This window comes from Pseudophryne corroboree, chromosome 5 (genome assembly GCF_028390025.1).
Source record: "Pseudophryne corroboree isolate aPseCor3 chromosome 5, aPseCor3.hap2, whole genome shotgun sequence".
NCBI classification, from domain to species: domain Eukaryota; kingdom Metazoa; phylum Chordata; class Amphibia; order Anura; family Myobatrachidae; genus Pseudophryne; species Pseudophryne corroboree.
Window position 1 is genome coordinate 109674060 of NC_086448.1, and position 24481 is coordinate 109698540.

General features: G+C 44.0%; 1 protein-coding gene and 1 long non-coding RNA gene across 6 annotated transcripts in view; one reads left to right on the top strand and one right to left on the bottom strand.

Moving 5' to 3' along the window:
- Positions 1-24481, top strand: part of PLXDC2 (plexin domain containing 2) — a 1323386-nt gene that overhangs the window by 903721 nt on the left and 395184 nt on the right. For all 4 annotated transcript variants that reach the window (XM_063921556.1, XM_063921557.1, XM_063921558.1 and 1 more), the window contains 2 exons: positions 11733-11855; positions 23763-23881. In XM_063921556.1, coding sequence (XP_063777626.1) covers positions 11733-11855; positions 23763-23881 — 242 coding nt within the window. The remainder of the gene's footprint in view (positions 1-11732; positions 11856-23762; positions 23882-24481) is intronic.
- The window catches only part of LOC134927304 (uncharacterized), a 29662-nt gene continuing 15745 nt past the window's right edge, over positions 10565-24481 (bottom strand). For both annotated transcript variants that reach the window (XR_010177601.1, XR_010177600.1), the window contains exon 3: positions 10565-10728. This is a non-coding gene — a long non-coding RNA (uncharacterized LOC134927304). The remainder of the gene's footprint in view (positions 10729-24481) is intronic.

The window sequence follows — 24481 nt, forward strand, 5'->3', positions numbered from 1 at the left end:
TGTTGGTACCGTGTGACCGGTGATTTGGAGACCACCGGTCACCATACCGACCCCGGGATCTCAGCATTTAGATGCCCAGCCGGCTCAGTAGTGAGCTGCGCTGAGCTTGCCACAGGTTCTGTTCCCACTCTATGGATGTCGTGGACACCCATGAGTGGGAATAGTCTCAGCTAGTCGGCATGCCAACTGTAGGGATTGTGAGGGGGGCAGGATGTAGCCATCAGTATTGTGAACACCGGTCACATAACTACATCATATATATATATATATATATAAATAATTGATCTCCCTGCCTCTATGTTAGGGGCCCCCCTGTTTGAAGTGCCCCGGGCCCCCTATAGCCTTAATCCAGCCCTGATTGTAGGGAAAGAGCAGACTTAACACAGCCTGTCAGCATCTAATACACAGCTTAACGGTTGTGTCTATGTTCTCTTCGTGATCAGGACCAGGAAGTGACAGTACGAGAGGGCAGTAGATAACTTCCACCCTTACAGAACCTAAATATTTGATCCATTCACCGTTCATTTGAGGTTATTTAGTTTTATCTATGCACCATTGGACCCTCGAGGCTCACTTTGCTCGCAACACTTCGGGCTCGGTATCTCACTTAGCTCGTCGCAGGTTACTATTCCATATAGTTTGTGACATGGACCAAGGGGCTTATGGGAAAGTTCCTCTCCACGAAGGGTAACTAGACACTACTGCTTAATTGAGCAGAGAATAGAATGGAGGATTGTCCCCTTTCACTTGTCACATGGCAAAAGGCAGCTAAGCATAGGCAAACAAATGCAGATCTGCACAGAACAGAGTAGACTTAGCTAGCAGAGTGCAGAGCATTAACTTGTCATATAAGATCACCAGCAATACAACACGATATAACAATAGAAGTGCTGTGGATCCAGTACAATATTTGACTGTTGTATGTAGCTAAATCACTGTATTGAAAGTGACTGGTCCTAAATTGGTTCGGACTGCAGTCACGCAGATTCCCAAATCCTGTCCTATCAAGAGCAGAGTTTAAGATTATACATACAATTAATATTTTACCAATTTTTAGGGTGTGTGGACAAATATGGACCATGGTGGCTTTCACCGGCCCTGATCTCCTGATAGCTGAGGGCACGTCAAGGAAAATGGAACAGCTCTCATATTCAATCCGATCCCCAAAACGATGACCTAGAGCATAGAATTCCAATACCTTTTAAACCTGTCCCACACCGCTATTGGCATGTCATGACCTACTCTCCTGTGACTGGCTAGTTGGTTTATGAGCTGTATTCCATGCTAGGACAGCCCTCCTATTTTTTATGCCCATAGCTCTACCACTATAGACATACAGTGTGTTTCTCTGACGTCCTAGTGGATGCTGGGAACTCCGTAAGGACCATGGGGAATAGCGGCTCCGCAGGAGTCTGGGCACAACTAAAAGAAAGCTTTTAGACTACCTGGTGTGCACTGGCTCCTCCCACTATGACCCTCCTCCAAGCCTCAGTTAGATTTTTGTGCCCGGCCGAGCTGGATGCACACTAGGGGCTCTCCTGAGCTCTTAGAAAGAAAGTATATTTTAGGTTTTTTATTTTACAATGAGACCTGCTGGCAACAGGCTCACTGCAACGAGGGACTAAGGGGAGAAGAAGCGAACCTACCTGCTTGCAGCTAGCTTGGGCTTCTTAGGCTACTGGACAGCATTAGCTCCAGAGGGATCGACCGCATGGAACTGGCCTTGGTGTTCGGTCCCGGAGCCGCGCCGCCATCCCCCTTACAGAGCCAGAAGCAAGAAGAAGTCCGGAAAATCGGCGGCATGAAGACTTCTGTCTTCACCAAGGTAGCGCACAGCACTGCAGCTGTGCGCCATTGCTCCTCATACACACTTCACACTCCGGTCACTGAGGGTGCAGGGCGCTGGGGGGGGGGGGCGCCCTGAGCAGCAATAAAAACACCTTGGCTGGCAAAACAATCACAATATATAGCCCCAGAGGCTATATATGTGATAAATACCCCTGCCAGAATCCTTAAAAAAGCGGGAGAAAAGTCAGCGAAAAAGGGGCGGAGCTATCTCCCTCAGCACACTGGCGCCATTTCTCCCTCACAGCTCCGCTGGAAGGAAGCTCCCTGGCTCTCCCCTGCAGTCTACACTACAGAAAAGGGTAAAAAAGAGAGGGGGGGCACTAAATTTAGGCGCAGTAAATATTGTAGCAGCTATAGGGGACATAATTCAGTTAGTCCCTGCATTATATAGCGCTCTGGTGTGTGCTGGCATACTCTCTCTCTGTCTCCCCAAAGGGCTTCTGTGGGGTCCTGTCCTCTGTTAGAGCATTCCCGGTGTGTGTGCGGTGTGTCGGTACGGCTGTGTCGACATGTTTGATGAGGAAAATTATGTGGAGGCGGAGCAGATGCCTATAGAAGTGATGTCACCCCCTGCGGGGCAGACACCTGAGTGGATGGTTTTATGGAAGGAATTATGTGCAAGTGTCGACTCATTACACAAAAAATTTGACGACATGCCAAATGCGGGACAGCCGGCTTCTCAGCTCGTGCCTGCCCAGGTGTCTCAAAGGCCATCAGGGGCTCTAAAACGCCCGCTACCTCAGATGGCAGACGCAGATGTCGACACGGATACTGATACCAGTGTCGACGATGATGAGTCTAATCTAATGTCCACTAGGGCCATTCGTTGCATGATTGAGGCAATGAAAGCGGTATTACACATTTCTGATATAAACCCAGGTACTACTAAAAAGGGTATTATGTTTGGGGAGAAAAAACTACCCGTAGTTTTTCCCCCATCTGAAGAATTAAATGAAGTGTGTGAAGAAGCGTGGGCTTTTCCCGATAAAAGATTGGTAATCTCTAAAAAATTACCAATGGCGTTCCCTTTCCCGCCAGAGGATAGGGCACGTTGGGAAACACCTCCTAGGGTGGATAAAGCGCTCACACGTTTGTCTAAAAAGGTGGCACTTCCGTCTCCGGATACGGCCGCCCTGAAGGAGCCTGCGGATAGAAAGCAGGAGGCGATCCTGAAGTCTGTATATACACACTCAGGCATTATACTTAGACCATCTATTGCGTCAGCATGGATGTGCAGTGCTGCCGCTGCATGGTCAGATTCCCTGTCAGAAAATATTGACACCCTAGACAGGGACACTATTCTCCTAACCATAGAGCATATAAAAGACTCAGTCTTATACATGAGAGATGCACAGAGGGAGATCTGCCGGCTGGCATCTAAAATAAGTGCATTGTCCATTTCTGCTAGGAGAGGCTTATAGACTCGGCAGTGGACAGGGGATGCAGATTCCAAAAGGCACATGGAAGTTTTGCCTTATAAGGGTGAGGAGTTATTCGGGGATGGTCTCTCGGACCTAGTTTCCACAGCGACAGCTGGGAAGTCAGCATTTTTACCCCATGTTCCCTCACAGCCTAAAAAAGCGCAGTTTTATCAGGTACAGTCCTTTCGGACCCAGAAAAACAGGCGAGGAAAAGGCGGGTCCTTTCTGTCCAGAGGCAGAGGTAGGGGAAAAAGGCTGCAACAAACAGCAGGTTCCCAGGAGCAAAAGTCCTCCCCCGCTTCTTCCAAGTCCACCGCATGACGGTGGGGCTCCACAGGCGGAGCCAGGTACGGTGGGGGGCCGCCTCAAAAATTTCAGCGATCAGTGGGCTCGCTCACAAGTGGATCCCTGGATCTTGCAAGTAGTATCTCAGGGGTACAAGCTGGAATTCGAGGCGTCTCCCCCCCGCCGTTTCCTCAAATCTGCCTTGCCAACAACTCCCTCAGGCAGGGAGGCTGTGCTAGAGGCAATTCACAAGCTGTATTCCCAGCAGGTGATAGTCAAGGTGCCCCTACTTCAACAAGGACGGGGTTACTATTCCACACTGTTTGTGGTACCGAAACCGGACGGTTCGGTGAGACCCATTTTAAATTTGAAATCCTTGAACACATACATAAAAAAATTCAAGTTCAAGATGGAATCGCTCAGGGCGGTTATTGCAAGCCTGGACGAGGGGGATTACATGGTATCCCTGGACATCAAGGATGCTTACCTGCATGTCCCCATTTATCATCCTCACCAGGAGTACCTCAGATTTGCGGTACAAAATTGCCATTACCAATTCCAGATGCTGCCGTTTGGACTGTCCACGGCACCGAGGGTGTTTACCAAGGTAATGGCGGAAATGATGATACTCCTTCGAAAAAAGGGAGTTTTAATTATCCCGTACTTGGACGATCTCCTAATAAAGGCGAGATCCAGGGAGCAGTTGTTGGTAGGAATAGCACTATCTCAGGAGGTGCTACACCAGCACGGTTGGATTCTGAATATTCCAAAGTCACAGCTGGTTCCGACGACACGTCTACTGTTCCTGGGAATGATTCTGGACACAGTCCAGATAAAAGTGTTTCTCCCGGAGGAGAAAGCCAAGGAGCTGTCATCTCTAGTCAGAGACCTCCTGAAACCAAAACAGGTGTCGGTGCATCACTGCACGCGAGTCCTGGGAAAGATGGTGGCTTCTTACGAAGCAATTCCTTTCGGCAGGTTCCATGCCAGAATCTTTCAGTGGGACCTGTTGGACCAATGGTCCGGATCGCATCTTCAGATGCATCGGCTAATAACCCTGTCTCCAAGAACCAGGGTGTCTCTGCTGTGGTGGATGCAGAGTGCTCATCTCCTAGAGGGCCGCAGATTCGGCATACAGGACTGGGTCCTGGTGACCACGGATGCCAGCCTTCGAGGCTGGGGGGCAGTCACACAGGGAAGAAACTTCCAAGGCCTATGGTCGAGTCAGGAGACTTCCCTACACATAAATATTCTAGAACTAAGGGCCATTTACAATGCCCTAAGTCAGGCAAAACCCCTGCTTCTACACCAGCCGGTACTGATCCAGTCTGACAACATCACGGCGGTCGCCAATGTAAACCGACAGGGCGGCACAAGAAGCAGGACGGCAATGGCAGAAGCCACAAGATTCTCCGATGGGCGGAAAATCACGTGCTAGCACTGTCAGCAGTGTTCATTCCGGGAGTGGACAACTGGGAAGCAGACTTCCTCAGCAGGCACGACCTCCACCCGGGAGAGTGGGGACTTCATCCAGAAGTCTTCACACTGATTGTAAATCGTTGGGAACGGCCACAGGTGGACATGATGGCGTCCCGCCTAAACAAAAAACTAGAGAGATATTGCGCCAGGTCAAGGGACCCTCAGGCGATAGCGGTGGACGCTCTAGTGACACCGTGGGTGTACCAGTCAGTTTGTGTTCCCTCCTCTGCCTCTCATACCAAAGGTACTGAGAATAATAAGAAAACGAGGAGTAAGGACAATACTCGTGGTTCCGGATTGGCCAAGAAGAGCTTGGTACCCGGAACTTCAAGAGATGATCTCAGAGGACCCATGGCCTCTGCCGCTCAGACAGGACCTGCTGCAGCAGGGGCCCTGTCTGTTCCAAGACTTACCGCGGCTGCGTTTGACGGCATGGCGGTTGAACGCCGGATCTTAAAGGAAAAGGGCATTCTGGAGGATGTCATTCCTACGCTGATTAAAGCCAGGAAAGATGTAACGGTAAAACATTATCACCGCATATGGCGGAAATATGTTGCTTGGTGTGAGGCCAATAAGGCCCCAACAGAGGAATTTCAGCTGGGTCGATTTCTGCACTTCCTACAGGCAGGAGTGACTATGGGCCTAAAATTAGGCTCCATAAAGTTACAGATATCGGCTCTGTCGATTTTCTTCCAAAAAGAACTAGCTTCACTACCTGAAGTTCAGACATTTGTAAAAGGAGTGCTGCATATTCAGCCCCCTTTTGTGCCTCCAGTGGCACCCTGGGATCTCAACGTGGTGTTGAATTTCCTAAACTCACATTGGTTTGAGCCACTAAAGACCGTGGATCTAAAATATCTCACGTGGAAAGTGGTCATGTTATTGGCCTTGGCTTCGGCCGGGCGTGTATCAGAATTGGCGGCTTTGTCATTTAAAAGCCCTTATCTGATTTTCCATATGGATAGGGCAGAATTGAGGACTCGTCCCCAGTTTCTCCCTAAGGTGGTATCTGCTTTTCATTTGAACCAACCTATTGTAGTGCCTACGGCTACTAGCGACTTGGAGGATTCCAAGTTACTGGACGTAGTCAGGGCCTTGAAAATTTATGTTTCCAGGACGGCTGGAGTCAGGAAAACTGACTCGCTATTTATCCTGTATGCACCCAACAAACTGGGTGCTCCTGCTTCTAAGCAGACTATTGCTCGCTGGATTTGTAGCACAATTCAGCTGGCGCATTCTGCGGCTGGACTGCCGCATCCTAAATCAGTTAAAGCCCATTCTACAAGGAAGGTGGGCTTATCTTGGGCGGCTGCCCGAGGGGTCTCGGCTTTACAACTTTGCCGAGCTGCTACTTGGTCAGGGGCAAACACGTTTGCAAAATTCTACAAATTTGATACCCTGGCTGAGGAGGACCTTGAGTTCTCTCATTCGGTGCTGCAGAGTCATCCGCACTCTCCCGCCCGTTTGGGAGCTTTGGTATAATCCCCATGGTCCTTACGGAGTTCCCAGCATCTACTAGGACATCAGAGAAAATAAGAATTTACTCACCGGTAATTCTATTTCTCGTAGTCCGTAGTGGATGCTGGGCGCCCATCCCAAGTGCGGATTGTCTGCAATACTTGTACATAGTTATTGTTCACTAAAGGGTTATTGTTATGAGCCATCTGTTGAGAGGCTCAGTTATGTTTCATACTGTTAACTGGATATGGTATCACGAGTTATACGGTGTGATTGGTGTGGCTGGTATGAGTCTTACCCGGGATTCAAAATCCTTCCTTATTGTGTCAGCTCTTCCGGGCACAGTATCCTAACTGAGGCTTGGAGGAGGGTCATAGTGGGAGGAGCCAGTGCACACCAGTTAGTCTAAAAGCTTTCTTTTAGTTGTGCCCAGACTCCTGCGGAGCCGCTATTCCCCATGGTCCTTACGGAGTTCCCAGCATCCACTACGGACTATGAGAAATAGAATTACCGGTGAGTAAATTCTTATTTTTGCCTTTAATGAAATAGAAAAACCATGTCTGCACATTTCTGTACGGAAATATCTTTGAAATGCTTTTCGATTCAATCAGCTTTATTTATAAGCTTGCTAATGCTTAGCTTCTGTATACCGCGATATAGTATTGTATAAGCCTATGGGCAGGGGCATTTTAAGAAAGGAGGGGAACTGCGTGCAGCCTCCGTCGCGGGCCCCCTCCTGTCTGGCAGCAGTAGATTCTGGCATAATGCCAGAGTCTACTGTGCATGCGCAGGTCTCTGAGAACACGGCGCCCGCGCCTTGTTCCCGGGGGCGTCTCCAGTGCGCATGCGCAAATCACTCAAAAATGGCAGCGGCAGCCATTTTACGAGTGATTTCGGTCTGCAGTGCAGGGCTGCCACCACGGGACTCCGGAGGGGTACATATAGTATATGGGTGCAGTGTGGGCCCCCTCTGGACCCAGGGGCCCGTGTGCTCTGCACAATAGTACCCATTATAGAAACGCCTATGTGTCTGTTTATTGGTTACAACTATAATAACTTCACTTCCAGCACTTGTTATGTAGGTAAGACATGTTCATTTGAAAAATGACCACAGTGGGAAAAAAACGGCAATTACAAAGCAATTATTATTTTTATTATAAATTATTATTTTAGAACTAAACAGAATATTGAAATGCGCAACAAACTGGCAATTAATTAGCATAAATCCATTACAAGTGTACAAACCATATATTAGTTTCCATTATATTGTGAATCGAATTGATGCGGCTGTTTAACTAAGGGCTAAAAATGAAGTGAAGAGCTCCAGCCATTTATCATCTCCTTTCATCCTAATTTACACAAAATAGGAAGGGTGTCTTAGCCTGTTATAAATCTTGGTTCAATATTTTATTTCAATTAGTTTATACCTCATGCAGCCTAACCCATACATTTTAAAATTGCATTAGAAGTTATTGTACTCTGCCCCGCACTAATTTATTAATCGTTATCTTCAAGATACTTTTAATCAGCGTTTTCTTGAAATGAAGTAATGGCTGGAATTAATACAGCACATATCAGATTAGAGCAATGCTGAACAAAGGCAAATTTACAGTTTTGTTTTAAATGCAAGGAAGATACTTAGAGCCTAATGAGCTTATTTGTGTTTACGCTTATCAATAAGAATACCAGTTTTATTGATTGTTTTTCTTACTAATGTTATATGCGGCTTTGGTCCTGATTCTGAGTCGGATGTAAGTGAAACTGCATACAGATTATGCATATACCTGAATGCTGTGAATGCCTGTAGAAAGAAATCGCCACCTGTGAATTCAAAGACAAGGGGTACACAAACGGATGGAAACCGCAAGAGAGGACGGATTGATCCGCTTGATGATCCGCTCTTTCTGAGAAGTGCACGTTTCTGTGTATTAACTAGGTGATGACCATTTAGATGCTGAACTGTTTCATCCAGTGGGAGCAGGGGCGGATTGGGCATAGGGTTACTGGGGAAGATTCCCGGTGGCCTGATGTGCATATATCGGGCTTGTTTTGTTTGTTGACGTGAGGGGTGGTGCTGCCGCCATGGTTACATGGTATACCTCCGGTTCTAACCATGGGCCTAATTCAGAGTTGATCGCAGCAGCAAATTTGTTAGCAGTTGGGCAAAACCATGTGCACTGCGGGAGGGGGGGGGGGGGGGCGCAGATATAACATGTGCAGAGAGAGTTAAATTTGGGTGGGGTGTGTTCAAACTGAAATCCAAATTGCAGTGTACAAATAATGCAGCCAGTATCAAATCTAACTCTCACTGCACATGTTATATCTGCCACACCTCAGTGCACATGGTTTTGCCCAAATGCTAACAAATTTGCTGCTGCGATCAACTCTGAATTACCCACCATGTGAGGCCACTTCTACAAATTTTTCCATGGCCACTTTCAGTTTCCAATCCGCCCCTGCCCGACTTTGAAAGAACGTGTAATGGAATATGCTAGCGCTGCATAAATATTAATAAATAAATGAATATATAGATGTTACAGCCAAGAATTATAAAACCTCTTGGTGTCATTGGGCCTTTTAAACAGCAGTCTAAGGGGGTGATTCAGACCTGATCGCTGGGCTGCTAATTTTGCTGTCCTGCGTTCGGATAGTCGCAGCCCCCAAGTGTGCAATCCCATGTGTATGCAGAGCTGCAAAAATCCACTTTGCGCAGCCCAGCACTTACAACTATAGTACAATCACAACAGGCTGATCGGGGCCAGAGCTGACGTCAGCCACCCTCCCTGAAAACGCTTGGACTGTCCTGCATTTTTCTGATTTTCCAATAACGGTCAGTTACCACCCACAAATGGCTTCCTCCTGTCCATCACCTTGCAAACGCCCATGCGATCAGAATTTTCGCACCTTCCCATTGCCAACCGGCGATGCCCTTTGTTGTTGTCCGTCGCGTGTACGCATTGTTCTGGTGCATGTGCAGTTACTACAGGATCGCCCACTGTGTGAAGACGCACAGCAGCGATCAGAATCACCCCCTAAATTTGAAACAAATTGTAATACCAAAAGCTATATTATACATTTATTTTTTCCCTGTGGACACATATATAACATAGGACATAGGGAAAGGGGGGTGCTTTTCGCCCCCCTGGTATCCCCCAGAACACTAAAAAATTACCTGTAACCATACCTGAACCTATCTGGTAATAGAATTTCAGTGAATTGGTCACACATGTTTGCAAAGACATGTTTAGCTGCTGAGCCTCACCAAGGCTTCTCCGATACCAGCAGTCCTAACATTACATAATAGCAGTGCCCACATAGGACCATGTGATTTGTCTACAGTAAGGCCTCATGATAAAGGCTTTATTATTTTTAGTGTGCTGGGGGGATACTGGTGGGGGGGGGGAGCATCCCCCCCTCTCTGTCTGCTGTTTGTCTGTGATGGCTCCCCGTTTATAGCACCTGATATATAATTATCTCCAGGAATGATAGAGCAACTGCCACTGTTTGTCTGCATGTGTGAGAAAGGCATTGAATGGGAGCAGTATTTGGAATTCATGCTGTTCCTTGTAGTGCTAATGGGAGATCCTGGGGGTGGCTCCCGGGTAAGTTAGCTCTCTGTCAGGATGTGTTTTAGTATGAGCCTTTATCATGAGGCCTTACTAGCAAATTATCTCCAGAAATGATAGTGCAACTGCCACTGTTTGGCTACAGATATAACATATTATGGGCGTGTTGCTGAAAGTGGTTATATATAAAGATATGGAATTGTTTACATTGTAGGCCATTCTAAGAAGGATGATCTGCATCTAACATAGGGCTGGTGAAACTTATAATGGTGCGACCGATGGTGGGTTCTAAAGACACACAAAACATGACTGCAGCATCTGCACCTCAGCATGGATGTACACCAGGGAAGGGCATTGTAGATGTTGTATAAATGTTCAAGGGCCTATAATATATATATATATATATATATATATATATATACTGTATATATATCAAAAATCGGGAAAATAATTGTGAGAAAACCAGAAATACAATTTTAATACATATAATTTATGGCCGACTGTGACTGTGACTGTTGCTCAATCCGCCCCATTGTTAATCTGGCTCTTCAGACACAGTGTGCGGGACAGCATTCCACATACAGACGCATGGATGTTCAGCATATACAGGGAGAATCTCCCATTCGCATAAGGAAGTAAGCTGGCTGCTGTATCTAGCTCAAAATCAGGACCTGCATGGGTATTTTATAGTGTGACTGAGTTCAATAGCGTAACATGAAATACACAAAGTCAAATGCATTGAAAAACAGTAAACAATAGGCAATGGGGGTAATTCCAAGTTGATCGCAGCAGGAATTTTTTTAGCAGTTGGGTAAAACCATGTGCACTGCAGGGGAGGCAGAGATAACATGTGCAGAGAGAGTTAAGGGCCCTACACACTGGCCGAATTTTTGAAAGATATGAACGATCTCGTTCATAAATGAACGAGAACTCGTTCATAAATGAACGAGAACTCGTTCATATCTTTCAGTGTGGAGACTCCAGCGATGAACGATGCGCGGCCCCGCGCTCGTTCATCGCTGGTCTCCCGTCGGCTGTGCATGCAGGCCAATATGGACGATCTCGTCCATATTTGCCTGCACTTCAATGCAGCCGCGTGACGGGGGGAGTGAAGAAACTTCACTCCCCCCCGTCACTGCCCCCCCGCCGCCGGGTCGCTCGTCGGCCGTATCCGCCGTCGGGCAGCTCGGCGGCGGGTCGGCCAGTGAGTAGGGCCCTTTAGATTTGGGTGTGGTGTGTTCAATCTGCAATCTAATTTGCAGTGTAAAAATAAAGCAGCCAGTATTTACCCTGCACAGAAACAAAATAACCCACCCAAATCTAACTCTCTCTACACATGTTATATCTGCCTCCCCTGCAGTGCACATGGTTTTGCCCAACTGCTAGCAAAATTCCTGCTGCGATCAACTTGGAATTACCCCCAATATGCGGAAACATGTTTTTTAGGTGTTTTTTTTCTATAGAGCAGATCTGATTCCCTTTGTTTTGCCATTATCAGACCCCTGTAATTCAGCAGAACACATATAAAGTATATTTAATTGGCAAACGTGTGGCACACTATAGCAAGATAAATAAGCTCCTACATAGAATCCACAAAGCTTGTGTTAGCATTTCCAATTCCCTCCTGCTAAACTGGTAACAAGCTAACTGCTGTGAAATCCCTGTCTTTCCTCAGGTTTTATATATACAGGAGAAGTCGTGCATCGGATGCTCACAGCAACACAATATATTGCTCCCTTGATGGCCAATTTCGATCCAAGCGTCTCCAGAAATTCTACCGTCAGATACTTTGACAATGGTATGTAGCAAGTGCAGTTGGATATGAAATTGATCATATTGAGGCAATTACTGTAGAGTCAGACCTTAACTTTATTAATAGCTGTGCATCTCTTTTGATCTCTTTACAAAGACTGTATTTAGATGTGAAATTTGTACAGAACCAAAGTAACGCATTAGACACTTGCTTTTTTTGCCTAACTTGAACTGGGATCTGGTCAGGATCCCGTTGGTCGGGATCCCGTCAGTCAGAATCCAGACACCGGAATCCCGACACTATTCAGAATGCCGACACCGTCATCACGAATAGGGTCTACAGCCCAGCATCGGAATCCCGACAGCAGGGACCCTGAACGTCCACACACCGCCGTGCTTGGAGGAGGGAGGGTTAGGTTTAGGCTTTGCGGGGAGGGTTGGGTTAGGCTACACCCTGGGGAAGTTAGGCTATGGGGTGGGGAAGGTTTAGGCATCCCACAGGGAGGGTTAGGTTAGGCTGTGTGTGTGTGTGGTGGGGGTTAGGTTTATGCTGTGGAAAGGAGGGGTTAGGTTTAGGCACCACCAGGTGGGTTAGGGATAGGCTGCAGGGGAAGGGGGGGGAGGGGGGGGGGTTAAGGTTTAGGATGCAGAAAGGAGGGAGGTTAGGGTTAGGGGGCCAGGGTGGGAAGGTAAGTCTGTCAGGATTCTGAATTTCGGAATGACATGGTCAGTATTCTAACCGCCAGCATCCCGAACGTCGGCAAATCACAACCAACCCGAACAAGTTAGATAATAGCTAATTGCTTCATTGACATTGTTGTCATCTTTTAGTGTTCTTTTTCTTTTTTGCATGTGTTTTCATAAATAATAACAACGATCTTATTTTATTGAATTCTAAAACATAAAATAGTCTGTGTCCCTTTATCTACTAGTGATAAGGTTGTTTTTTTATTGTTGACACCTATCGCACCCCCTCTCTCAATGACAGAGTAGGGAATGTAAGGAAATAGCCAGTAGTCTGATTTGGTCCAGTAGACTTTTGTATTTGAAAACCCTAGAACCACATTGCTTTCATCAGATCTGTCTGCCTATCCATATGTACACAGAATATTACTCTATATCACAGGTTCTCAAACTCGGTCCTCAGGACCCCACACGGTGCATATTTTGCAGGTCTCCTCACAGAATCACAAGTGAAATAATTAACTCCACCTGTGGACCTTTTAAAATGTGTCAGTGAGTAATTAATACACATGTGCACCTGCTGGGTTACCTGCAAAACATGCACTGTGTGGGGTCCTGAGGACCGAGTTTGAGAACCTATGCTCTATATCATATTTGCCTACCTGACCCTCTCCATGAGGGAGAAAATGCTCTGTTCCTGGACTTTCCTAGTAATGTATGATTGCCATCACCTGTGGTGAAACACCTTTCTTATCAATTAACTAGCTCACCACAGGTGATGGCAATCATACATTACCAGGAAAGTCCAGGAACAGAGCATTTTCTCCCTCATGGAGAGGGTCAGGTAGGCAAGTATGCTCTATATTAATCACTCAAGTGTGTCTACTACTCTTGGTTATAGCGACGGGCAGGCCTGGAACCACAGTTGTGATTGGGGTTTAGGTTTTCCTGATTAAGGAATTTGTCTTCCATTTTAAGCATTTTGTCTACATTCTACTAGAGCAGTGGTTCTCAAACTCTGTCCTCAGGACCCCACACAGTGAATGTTTTGCAGGTAACCCAGCAGGTGCACAGGTGTATTAATTACTCACTGACACATTTTAAAAGGTCCACAGGTGGAGCTAATTATGTCACTTGTGATTCTGTGAGGAGACCTGCAAACATGCACTGTGTGGGGTCCTGAGGACCGAGTTTGAGAACCTGTGTACTAGAGCATAGGTTCTCAAACTCGGTCCTCAGGACCCCACACAGTGCATGTTTTGCAGGTAACCCAGCAGGTGCACAGGTGTATTACTTACTCACTGACACATTTTAAAAGGTCCACATGTGGAGCTAATTATTTAACTTGTGATTCTGCAAGGAGACCTGCAAAACATGCACTGTGTGGGGTCCTGAGGACCGAGTTTGAGTACCTGTGTACTAGAGCATTTAAAAATGATCTCTATTTCATTGCCCAAGTTGGAATATTTAACAATGCTCCTCAAAGGTTACTGGGGGTAATTGAGAGTTGATCGCAGCAGCAAATTTGTTAGCAGGTTGGCAAAACTATGTGCACTGCAGGGGGGGGGGGGGGCAGATATAACATTTGCATACCAACATGACCCTCTCCAGGAGGGACAGAACGCTCTGCACCTGGACTTCCCTCTTCATTTATGATTGCCATCACCTGTTCTGAAACACCTTTCTTATCCATTAACCTGTTCAAAACAGGTGCTGGCAATCACACATTAAGAGAAAAGTCCAGAAGCAGAGCATTGTGTCCCTCCTGGAGAGGGTCATGTTGGGAGGTATGCATTTGCAGAGAGAGTTAGATTTGGGTGGGTTATACTCATACTTGCCTACCTGACCCTCTCCATGAGGGAGAAAATTATCTGTTCCTGGACTTTCCTGGTGATGTATGATTACCATCACCTGTGGTGAAACACCTTTCTTATCAATTAACTAGCTCACCACAGATGATGGCAATCATACATTACCAGGAAAGTCCAGGAACAGAGCATTTTCTCCCTCATGGAGAGGGTCAGGTAGGCAAGTATGGTTATACTGTTTCTGTGCAGGGTAAATACTGGCTGCTTTATTTTTACACTGCAAATTAGATTTCAGTTTGCACACACCCCACCCAAATCTAACTCTCTCTGCGCAGTCTAAGGGTGTGTACACACGGTGAGATCTTTTCTTCCGATTCTGACTGTATAGTCAGAATCGGAAGAAAAGATAGTGCAGATCGCAAGGTGACAGTCACCTTGCGATCCCGATCCGATGCCGAAGCGCGGCCCCGCGCGGTCGGCATCGGCAGAAAAAATAGACTGTGCAGGCAAGTCAATCTTGACTGTCTCTATAGAAGAGATAGTCAAGATTGACACTTAGCCAAAATCGCACAGTACCAGGATCGCAAGCACACTCATTATGTGCTTGCGATACTGGCTAAGTGCCGACCCGGCCCCCCCGTCGCACAGTGAGAATCAGTTAAGTCCGAATCTCACCGTGTGTACAGACCCTAACCATCTCAGTTTCAATTTCCTCTGGACTGGCAGCAACACGACTCTAAAGGTACACTTCAGTTTGTTACAGATACCGAAATTATAGTTTAATTGGTTAAAGAAGCATTGCCTTATACTACACACTGTAGAATGTGTTATACTGCAAGTATTACTCTCCATGAGCAAGGATTAAGTGGAGCATGCATGATATCTTGTGACATTCCCCTAATTAGTTTAGCTGAGAAGAACTTGGGATATTAACATTGACAAAACACAAACAAAACAAGTGCGCTGACCTGGGTGGAGTTCAGGTTAATTACTTATTCATCAATTTGTTAGTGTGTGCTGCTGCTTCCCCCTATTGAGGTAATTGCCAACCTCAAGGCAGTAAACTAAAGAATTTTTTTTTTTGTGTTGGGGATGCGCTACACCACTAGCAAAAAAATATTAAAAATGATAAAAAATGTACATATGATTCTATATATTAATGTATATAGAAAGGGTTTAATACTCTTTAGACAATTTCATAATCAAAAAAGTTATAATTTATTTTTCTAGAATTTCATATATAGACAGCTTTTTTTTTTTAAATTCATTAATATAAAGCCTGTATTACTATGCGGCTCTTCACCTTTAAGAAAACATATTTAAAACAAATTAAAAAAACCAACATATATATAGATAAGCTGTATAGCTGATATAGCCGTTTGAACAGTCCTAGGATTCGAAACAATGTTAATCTATATATAGAGTCCTATTAGATCTGATACGTTGTAGCGATCTTTGCTACAAATTAATCTTTGTTTATTTTATGTAGACAGAGTTCACTGGGTCCCTGCTGTGCACAGCTTTTGATGTTAGTAATATGCATGCATTATGGATTGTTAAACCACTTGACCTTGCATCCACATTGTTTTCCCCTGGTTCCAAATCATACAGCTTGATCCCTCCGGACTCTTATTACATCAGTTAGGTTACCGTGATTGCGTTCTGCCGGGATTCGAGTAGCGCTGTTGGTTCCGATTTCGTTGGGGTCCGTGGCTGTCACAGTGATGGTTATAAATGGGCTCCTTTGAATGTGTAACGCGTTTCTCCGCCTTTTTCCGTTAACGTCAGCGGCTTCCTCAGACACAGTGTCTGAGGAAGCCGCTGACGTTAACGGAAAAAGGCGGAGAAATGCGTAACACGTTCAAAGGAGCCTATTTATAACCATCACTGTGACAGCCATGGACCCCAACGAAATCGGAACCAACAGCGCTACTCGAATCCCGGCAGAACGCAATCACGGTAACCTAACTGATGTAATAAGAGTCCGGAGGGATCAAGCTGTATGATTTGGAACCAGGGGAAAACAATGTGGATGCAAGGTCAAGTGGTTTAACAATCCATAATGCATGCATATTACTAACATCAAAAGCTGTGCACAGCAGGGACCCAGTGAACTCTGTCTACATAAAATAAACAAAGATTAATTTGTAGCAAAGATCGCTACAACGTATCAGATCTAATAGGACTCTATATATAGATTAACATTGTTTCGAATCCTAGGACTGTTCAAACGGCTATATCAGCTACACAGCTTATCTATATATATATGTTTTTTTAAAAAATGTTTGTTTTAAATATGTTTTCTTAAAGGTGAAGAGCCGCATAGTAATACAGGCTTTATATTAATGAATTTTTTTTAAAAAGCTGTCTATATATGAAATTCTAGAAAAATAAATTATAACTTTTTTGATTATGAAATTGTCTAAAGAGTATTAAACCCTTTCTATATACATTAATATATAGAATCATATGTACATTTTTTAATCATTTTTTAATATTTTTTTGCTAGTGGTGTAGCGCATCCCCAACACAAAAAAAAAATTTTCTTTGGATATTAACATTAATTGCAAACACCCTTCTGTACCAGGATAAATCAATCCCTGCAATAAACTATACCAGTGGTTCTCAAACTCGGTCCTCAGGACCCCACACAGTGCATGTTTTGCAGGTAACCCAGCAGGTGCACAGGTGTATTAATTACTCACTGACACATTTTAAAAGGTCCACAGGTGGAGCTAATTATGTCACTTGTGATTCTGTGAGGAGACCTCCAAAACATGCACCGTGTGGGGTCCTGAGGACCGAGTTTGAGAACCTGTGCACTATACTTTCTCTAGAAAACTCTTCCCATGTATACATTTAACATATTCACTTTCCATGTTCCATGCTTTCTTAAGATTCTATAAAAGAGAAAGAGCATATATAAAAGTTCCCATGTATCATTGATCTGCATGAACAAGCACCTAAAAAAGGATGATACAAGGCTTGCATAGAGTAGAAGTTTCTCTGCTTTCCTAAAATCACCTTAGTCATCCAATATGTTACAACATCTCATGCACACTGCAAAAGAAGGTAAAAAATACCCTGGGGTATTCGGGCGCTGTGAGATGAGGAGCTCAGCTAAGCGGCAGCCAATGTTTAAGAGGGAAGTCACTCCCAATATACATACAATTACAACAAAAAGAGAAGGAGGCTGCGCTTTGAGAGGAAATGAACAATATCCACTATAATGTGTAAAATTTATAACAATTTATTAAAAACACTACCTAATTAAAAAAAAAAACAGTATTATTCTGTGCAATTGTATTGTGCCATATGCATGCTTTAGAAAAGTAAATTTTTACCCAAAATGTTAATTCCGGACATGTGTCATATGAGCTCTAGAGGATCCGTTCCAAGTATTGCCCATAGGTGGTATATATCCAGTGGTTTTCCACTATATGAGTCCCATTTAGATGGTACCAGGAGAGTCCTTTATAGTTTCCATAGACCGCTAGAGGATTTTGGATGGAGTAAATGTCCCAAAAGCTGTGGGTACCTCATGCAGTGCGGTGGTTGGATGGTGCCTCTCTGGGATTCCTCTGGGTAGCTGGAAAATGTTGTGGGCTGGTTCAGATCCAATTGGAGAGAGTCGTGCTCAGAACATGCAGAAACCTGATGCGTTTCGCTGCGTATGCCTTGCAGCTTTTTCAAAGGTATACAATAATGCCTGGGTTTGGGCTTTATATACCCTAGACAAAATGGTGGCTTAATTGGCACCTGGATGCACATTTCCTGTTAATCATACACAACTCTATTTACAGTAACAAAAACAATTAAAATAGGTATAGGAGACAGACCTACTTGTGGATAGAAGCTTCTAGTAATATTATACTTTTATTTCTAGTCCTAATAAATGTTTATTATACATCTAACTCATACTTAGAGATATGTTTTGTCCAATCAATACTTTTATTTACTAATATGTAGTCATGGAAACTGTCAGCAGAAGGATTTCATAGGTGGAATGGAAGGTCATGTGATTAGTATTGGTCATGTGCTTAGTGTCACATGATCCAGATAGGAACGGCCTATTATTATATACTTAACTTTATAGAGGTAATCAGACCCATATTGATCTGCTATTTTAGGGTGACCATTACTGGTGTCTTATTCCAGACCTTCTTATTCTTATGAGCCGCTGTATGTATTTATTTATTTGCGGAGGCTTCACATTCGCTCCCGGGCCGTTGCCTGGGTAACGGAAACCGGAAGTGACATGTCGTTATTAGGTCGCCTGTAAAAATTCCACGGCCGTCGTCATAGAGACGGGGCTCAGGTGAAGCAATCCCCTCTGATGACGTGTTTCCTGAATAAATCAAGTAGGGGAGACATGTTTTCCCCGGCCAACGTCATGATGACGGGGATCGGGTTAGGGTAATCCCTCTGTAGCGCCTCCCCCGGATATATCGGACGGGAGGAGTGTATCCATAAGCGCCTCCGTCGTCATGGTAACAGTGCAACTTCGGCAAGGAGCGTGATTACGTATGCGGAAATGTACGTGTCACTCCCAGCCCAGTAACCATGACAGCCACATACAGATTCGTATTAGGAACTGATCGTGCAATATGTTAACCCCATTTCTGCGGGTATGGTCTCGCCATGTATTTTTACTTGGGCTATAGACAACCAGCAGATATTTATAATGTGTTATAGAGAGAAAGAATATACTTAATCTTGTTAAGTTGGTTCATAAAAGTCTGAGAACCCCGTTCCTATGGGTTTTCTCTATTACTGATATACTGAGAACAGACGGATAGGAGCTGAAAAATTAGGAGTGAAGGGAGAAGGACAGAAAAAAACAGATTGATAAGTATATATAAGCTGATGCTTAAGCTTTAAATAATAATCGTTTAAATGGTGGTTGAAGGAGATATTACAAGACCTGTTATAAACGTTGATTATTGAATTGCTGAGAGGAACCGGATCTATAGTTTAATGGGTAAGTATATTAAATAACCATATTCAGCTCTACTGCTTCATTGAGGCCATCTGGATGGATAGACCCCATTCTAAACATCCAGTAAACCTCTTGTTGGCATAATTTCTTGAAGCGATCCCCTCCCCTGTTGGTCTTGGGGATATGTTCAATCCCTATTATTCTAAGGCTTTTTGGGTCCCCATTGTGATGGTCATTGAAATGTTGAGAAACACTATGTGTGGAGACCCTGTTAAGGATGTTTCTGCGATGCTCAAGAAACCTAATTCGAAGTTTTCTAGTGGTGCGGCCCACATAATATAGGCCACACCCACATTGGAGTATATATATAACGTATGTGGAATTACAATTAATATGACTTCTGATTTTATATTGTTTTTCCCCCTTATCGGTATTTACATATTGTGTTTTTTCTATATATTTGCACGTAGTGCACCTAGTATTTCCACATTTGTAAAATCCCACTATCGGTGAAAGCCAGGATTCTGAAACAGTGTTGGCTTTCTTCTCAGGTCTTAAATAGCTGGGTGCTAGAGTATTCTTTAAAGATCTCCCCTTACGAAAGACAAAAACTGGTTTAATGGGAAGAGCATCTCTTAGTAGATTATCTTGTTTTAATATGTGGTAATTTTTCTTTATGATGGATTTAATTTTAGGACAGTTATTATTGTAGGTGGTGATGAATGCTAGTTGGTATTCTTTATCTGTCTCAGAATTGTTAGTTATTCCTTTCTTTTTGGACAATAAGGTTTCTCTATTCATCCCCCTTACTTCTGCCAATGTTTTGTCTAATAAGGGTGTGGGGTATCCACGTTGTTCTAATGAGTCTACCATGATCTTTGCTTGTAACTCAAAAGATTGTAGATCAGAGCAATTTCGTCTGAGTCGTATAAGTTGACTCCGGGGTATGCTTTTTTTCCATGGTGGGTAATGTGCACTGGAGTAGTGGAGGTAGGCATTTGATCCTACCTCCTTAGTGTGGTTGGTGGTGTGTATTCGTCCATTGCATGCCTCTAAGTTCAAATCCAAAAAATTAATGTGATAGGGGTGATATTGGTGAGTAAATTTTAAATTATACGTATTGTGGTTAAGGGAATTGACAAATGCCTGTGCTGAAAGTGCATCCCCATCCCAAATAATAAATAAATCATCTATGTACCTGCCATAGAGGACCAGGGACGCGCCATGCCCGCCTCCCCACACATGTTGGTCCTCGAATTGACCCATGTACAGGTTCGCGTAGCTAGGCGCAAACCTGGTCCCCATGGCGGTACCCAGCGTTTGTAAATAGTGTGAATCTAGAAACAAAAAATAATTGTGGCGTAATATGAATGAAATAGAGTCTATAATAAATTTTTGATGGTTGACCGTAAGATCCCCATCTTGATTTAGACAGTTTGATATAGCTGAAAGCCCTTTTTGATGGGGAATATTTGAGTATAGACTCTGTACATCCATAGTAAGGAACGCATATGTGTCTTTCCATTCTATATCTGAAATTAGTGACATAAAGTGGGTGGTGTCTTTAACATGGGATTTAAGAAGGGAACCTCGTGGCTGCAAATGTGAATCAACGTAAAAGGAAAGATTGGAAGTGAGGGAGTGAATGCCGGAAATAATAGGGCGCCCTGGGGGTGAAGTGAGGGATTTGTGTATTTTGGGGAGGTGATAGTAGATGGGGGTGACTGGATGTTCAAGATAAAGAAACCTGAGCTCCTCTTTGGAGATGATCTCAGAGGCTACCGCACTTTCAAGTAGATCGAGTAGTTCTAGTTGAAATTCCTTAGTGGGGTCTCTTTGTAGTTTGATATAAGTTAAAGGATCATCTAGCTGCCTTTTTGCCTCGGTTATGTAATCTGATCTGTTCTGAATCACCAGACCACCACCCTTATCCGCCTCTTTAATAATTATAGAAGTATCCTTGGTCAGTTTAGTTATGGCTTTTCTTTCCTGTTTACTGAGGTTGTATTTAGGTTTCTGAGACTGGGAATCTATGCAGAGTTTTTTTAAGTCTTCCAGTGTGGTCTTGTAAAACATGTCCACACTGGAGCCCTTGGCTTTGATTGGATAGAATTCTGATTTCTGTCTAAAATGAGTTTTAGATATATCAAATATTTTTTGTGGAGATTTTGGTGAACTAGTGTTAGTATCAAGTTCTTCCAAAATCTTAAGAGCTATGTCATCTCCTTGATCTAGGATGATAGGCATTGCTGCTTCGTCGTTCCTTTTTAAATTATTTTACTACATATTAGTAAACAAAAGTATTGATTGGACAAAACATATCTCTAAGTATGAGTTAGATGTATAATAAACATTTATTAGGACTAGAAATAAAAGTATAATATTACTAGAAGCTTCTATCCACAAGTAGGTCTGTCTCCTATACCTATTTTAACTGTTTTTGTTACTGTAAATAGAGTTGTGTATGATTAACAGGAAATGTGCATCCAGGTGCCAATTAAGCCACCATTTTGTCTAGGGTATATAAAGCCCAAACCCAGGCATTATTGTATACCTTTGAAAAAGCTGCAAGGCATACGCAGTGAAACGTGTCAGGTTTCTGCATGTTCTGAGCACGACTCTCTCCAATTGGATCTGAACCAGCCCACAACATTTTCCAGCTACCCAGGGGAATCCCAGAGAGGCACCATCCAACCACCGCACTGCATGAGGTACCCACAGCTTTTGGGACATTTACTCCATCCAAAATCCTCTAGCGGTCTATGGAAACTATAAAGGACTCTCCTGGTACCATCTAAATGGGACTCATATAGTGGAAAACCACTGGATATATACCACCTATGGGCAATACTTGGAACGGATCCTCTAGAGCTCATATGACTCATGTCCGGAATTAACATTTTGGGTAAAAAATTACTTTTCTAAAGCATGCATATGGCACAATACAATTGCACAGAATAATACTGTTTTTTTTTAATTAGGTAGTGTTTTTAATAAATTGTTATAAATTTTACACATTATAGTGGATATTGTTCATTTCCTCTCAAAGCGCAGCCTCCTTCTCTTTTTGTTGTAATCTCATGCACACTAGCTGATACCTGTGCCAGTGGTGTATCTATAATGGGCACAACATGTTCCTCAGTACTTACCTTTCTCCGGAGTCCTGCAGCGGCAGCTCTGCAAAGTAACCGGGAAAATGGTGGGTCGGCAATTTTCCAAGCGCTTTGCACATGTGCAGTAGGGAATGCACCCGAACAATGGCTGCCGCACCATTTTCCCGAAGACCTGCACATTTGCAGTAGACTCCAGCATAGCGCTAGAATCTACTAGGGGAGAGGAGGGGGGGTCTGGATGGAGACTGCACATGAGCCACTTCCTCTCTTGAAACACCCCTGATCTGTGTGCTTCTGTTGTATTTATTTATTTATTTATTAGCAATTACTTATATAGCACCAGCATATTCCCTTACACTTCACAATTGAAAACAAAACAGTAACAAAACAGGAACAAAACAAGACTGGATAATAACAGACAGAAAGGTAAGAGGGTCCTGCTCGCAACCTTACAGTCTATAGGAAAATAAGAATTTGATACAAGAGAATAAATTCTGCAGTACAGTACATACTACAGACTGGTCCAGTCAAATAAAAGGTTCTAGGTGAACTATATGGTCCAGTCTAATAGTAATGCTGGCCTGGGTTTAGTGGGATGTGCCAGTGTATAAAAAGAACATATGAAACTTTTGTGCAAGTGGTGCCGTCACCCAGGGGGCAGAGCACGGTCACTGCCCCAGCATCTGTCCAGCATGCAGGGCTGGATTAAGGCTGGTGGGGACCCCGGGCAATGAACGTGTGGGGTCTCCCACTAATAAAACTATGGCTAAAGAACCCCTACCCCAAAGACACACACTCCCACGTGCATGCCCACACACTCATGCATACTCACCCACTCATGAAGCACACACTCATGCACTCACACTCACCCTCTCACGGAAGTGCATTAGCCTGGACAGCGACAGCCGGGTACTCCAGAGGCTCAGTCAGTGACTCGTGGAATAGTGAAGGGAAATCCGAAGAGACACTGACTGAGTTGCCGGCATGTGTTACTGACTTTACATGGAGCTCCTTGGCTCCTGAAGGAGACTGCTCCAATTTAAAAAGAAGTCTGTGGGGGCCTGGGACGGCCTCTCTTAATTAGGATGTGTTAGCAAGGTTCCTGGAATGGCCCCCTGCAGCCAGTATCGCTGCTACACTGCTGCCAGGAGCGTCCTGTGAATGTTTCCGGCATGCACATAGTATTTTGTACGGCCCCTCAGAGCATCCTCATGACTGTGCCCCAATGAATTTGCACACGGCTGTATTTATAGGATTATGTAATATACTGTATAAATACCCATGCAGTATGTATCTATTTATAGGATTACATAATGTATAAATGCTTATGCAGTATATATCTATTTATAGTATTATGTACCTCATTGGTGACCATATATATGTAGCTTATACGTAGTCTTTTTTTTCAGGCACTGCACTTGTGGTTCAATGGGATCATGTTCATCTGCAAGATAATTACAGTCTTGGGAGTTTTACTTTTCAAGCTACCTTAATCAATGATGGCCGGATAGTGTTTGGATACAAGGAAGTAAGTAGAGTCAAGATATTCACTTATATCTACAGTTACATTCAATTCAAATCGCAGACAGTCCAATATTTTCTTTTATTTACCAACATTGATTTTCAAGCCCATTTTTAATTACTATAAAACTATTTCCAGATAGTTTCCATCTTATATCTTATGTTCTTTATTTATTTATTTATTTATTTAACTTACAATTATAAACAAGGATCTATTGTTGAGTGGAATTCATCACAAAGATTACAGATGTTTATTTACTAAGCAACATCTGTAACTTTGTGATTAACTTATATCATATGTAGCTTTTGGTCAGATTCTTGCAAGACAGCTTCTCAGTACAGATCATTAAAATAATTTACGGGAGTAGACGGTTAGGGTTAGGCTGCGGAAGGGGATGGTTAGGGCTAGGCTGCGGGAGTAGACGGTTATGGTTAGGCTGGTAGATGGTTAGGGTTAGGCTGAGGCAGTAGACAGAGCTAGGCTGTGGGAGTAGACGGTTAGGGCTAGGCTGTGGGAGTAGACGGTTAGGGTTAGGCTGTGGGAGGGGATGGTTACGATTACAATGCAGAAGGGGTGGTTTATGGTTACAATATTTACCAGAATCCA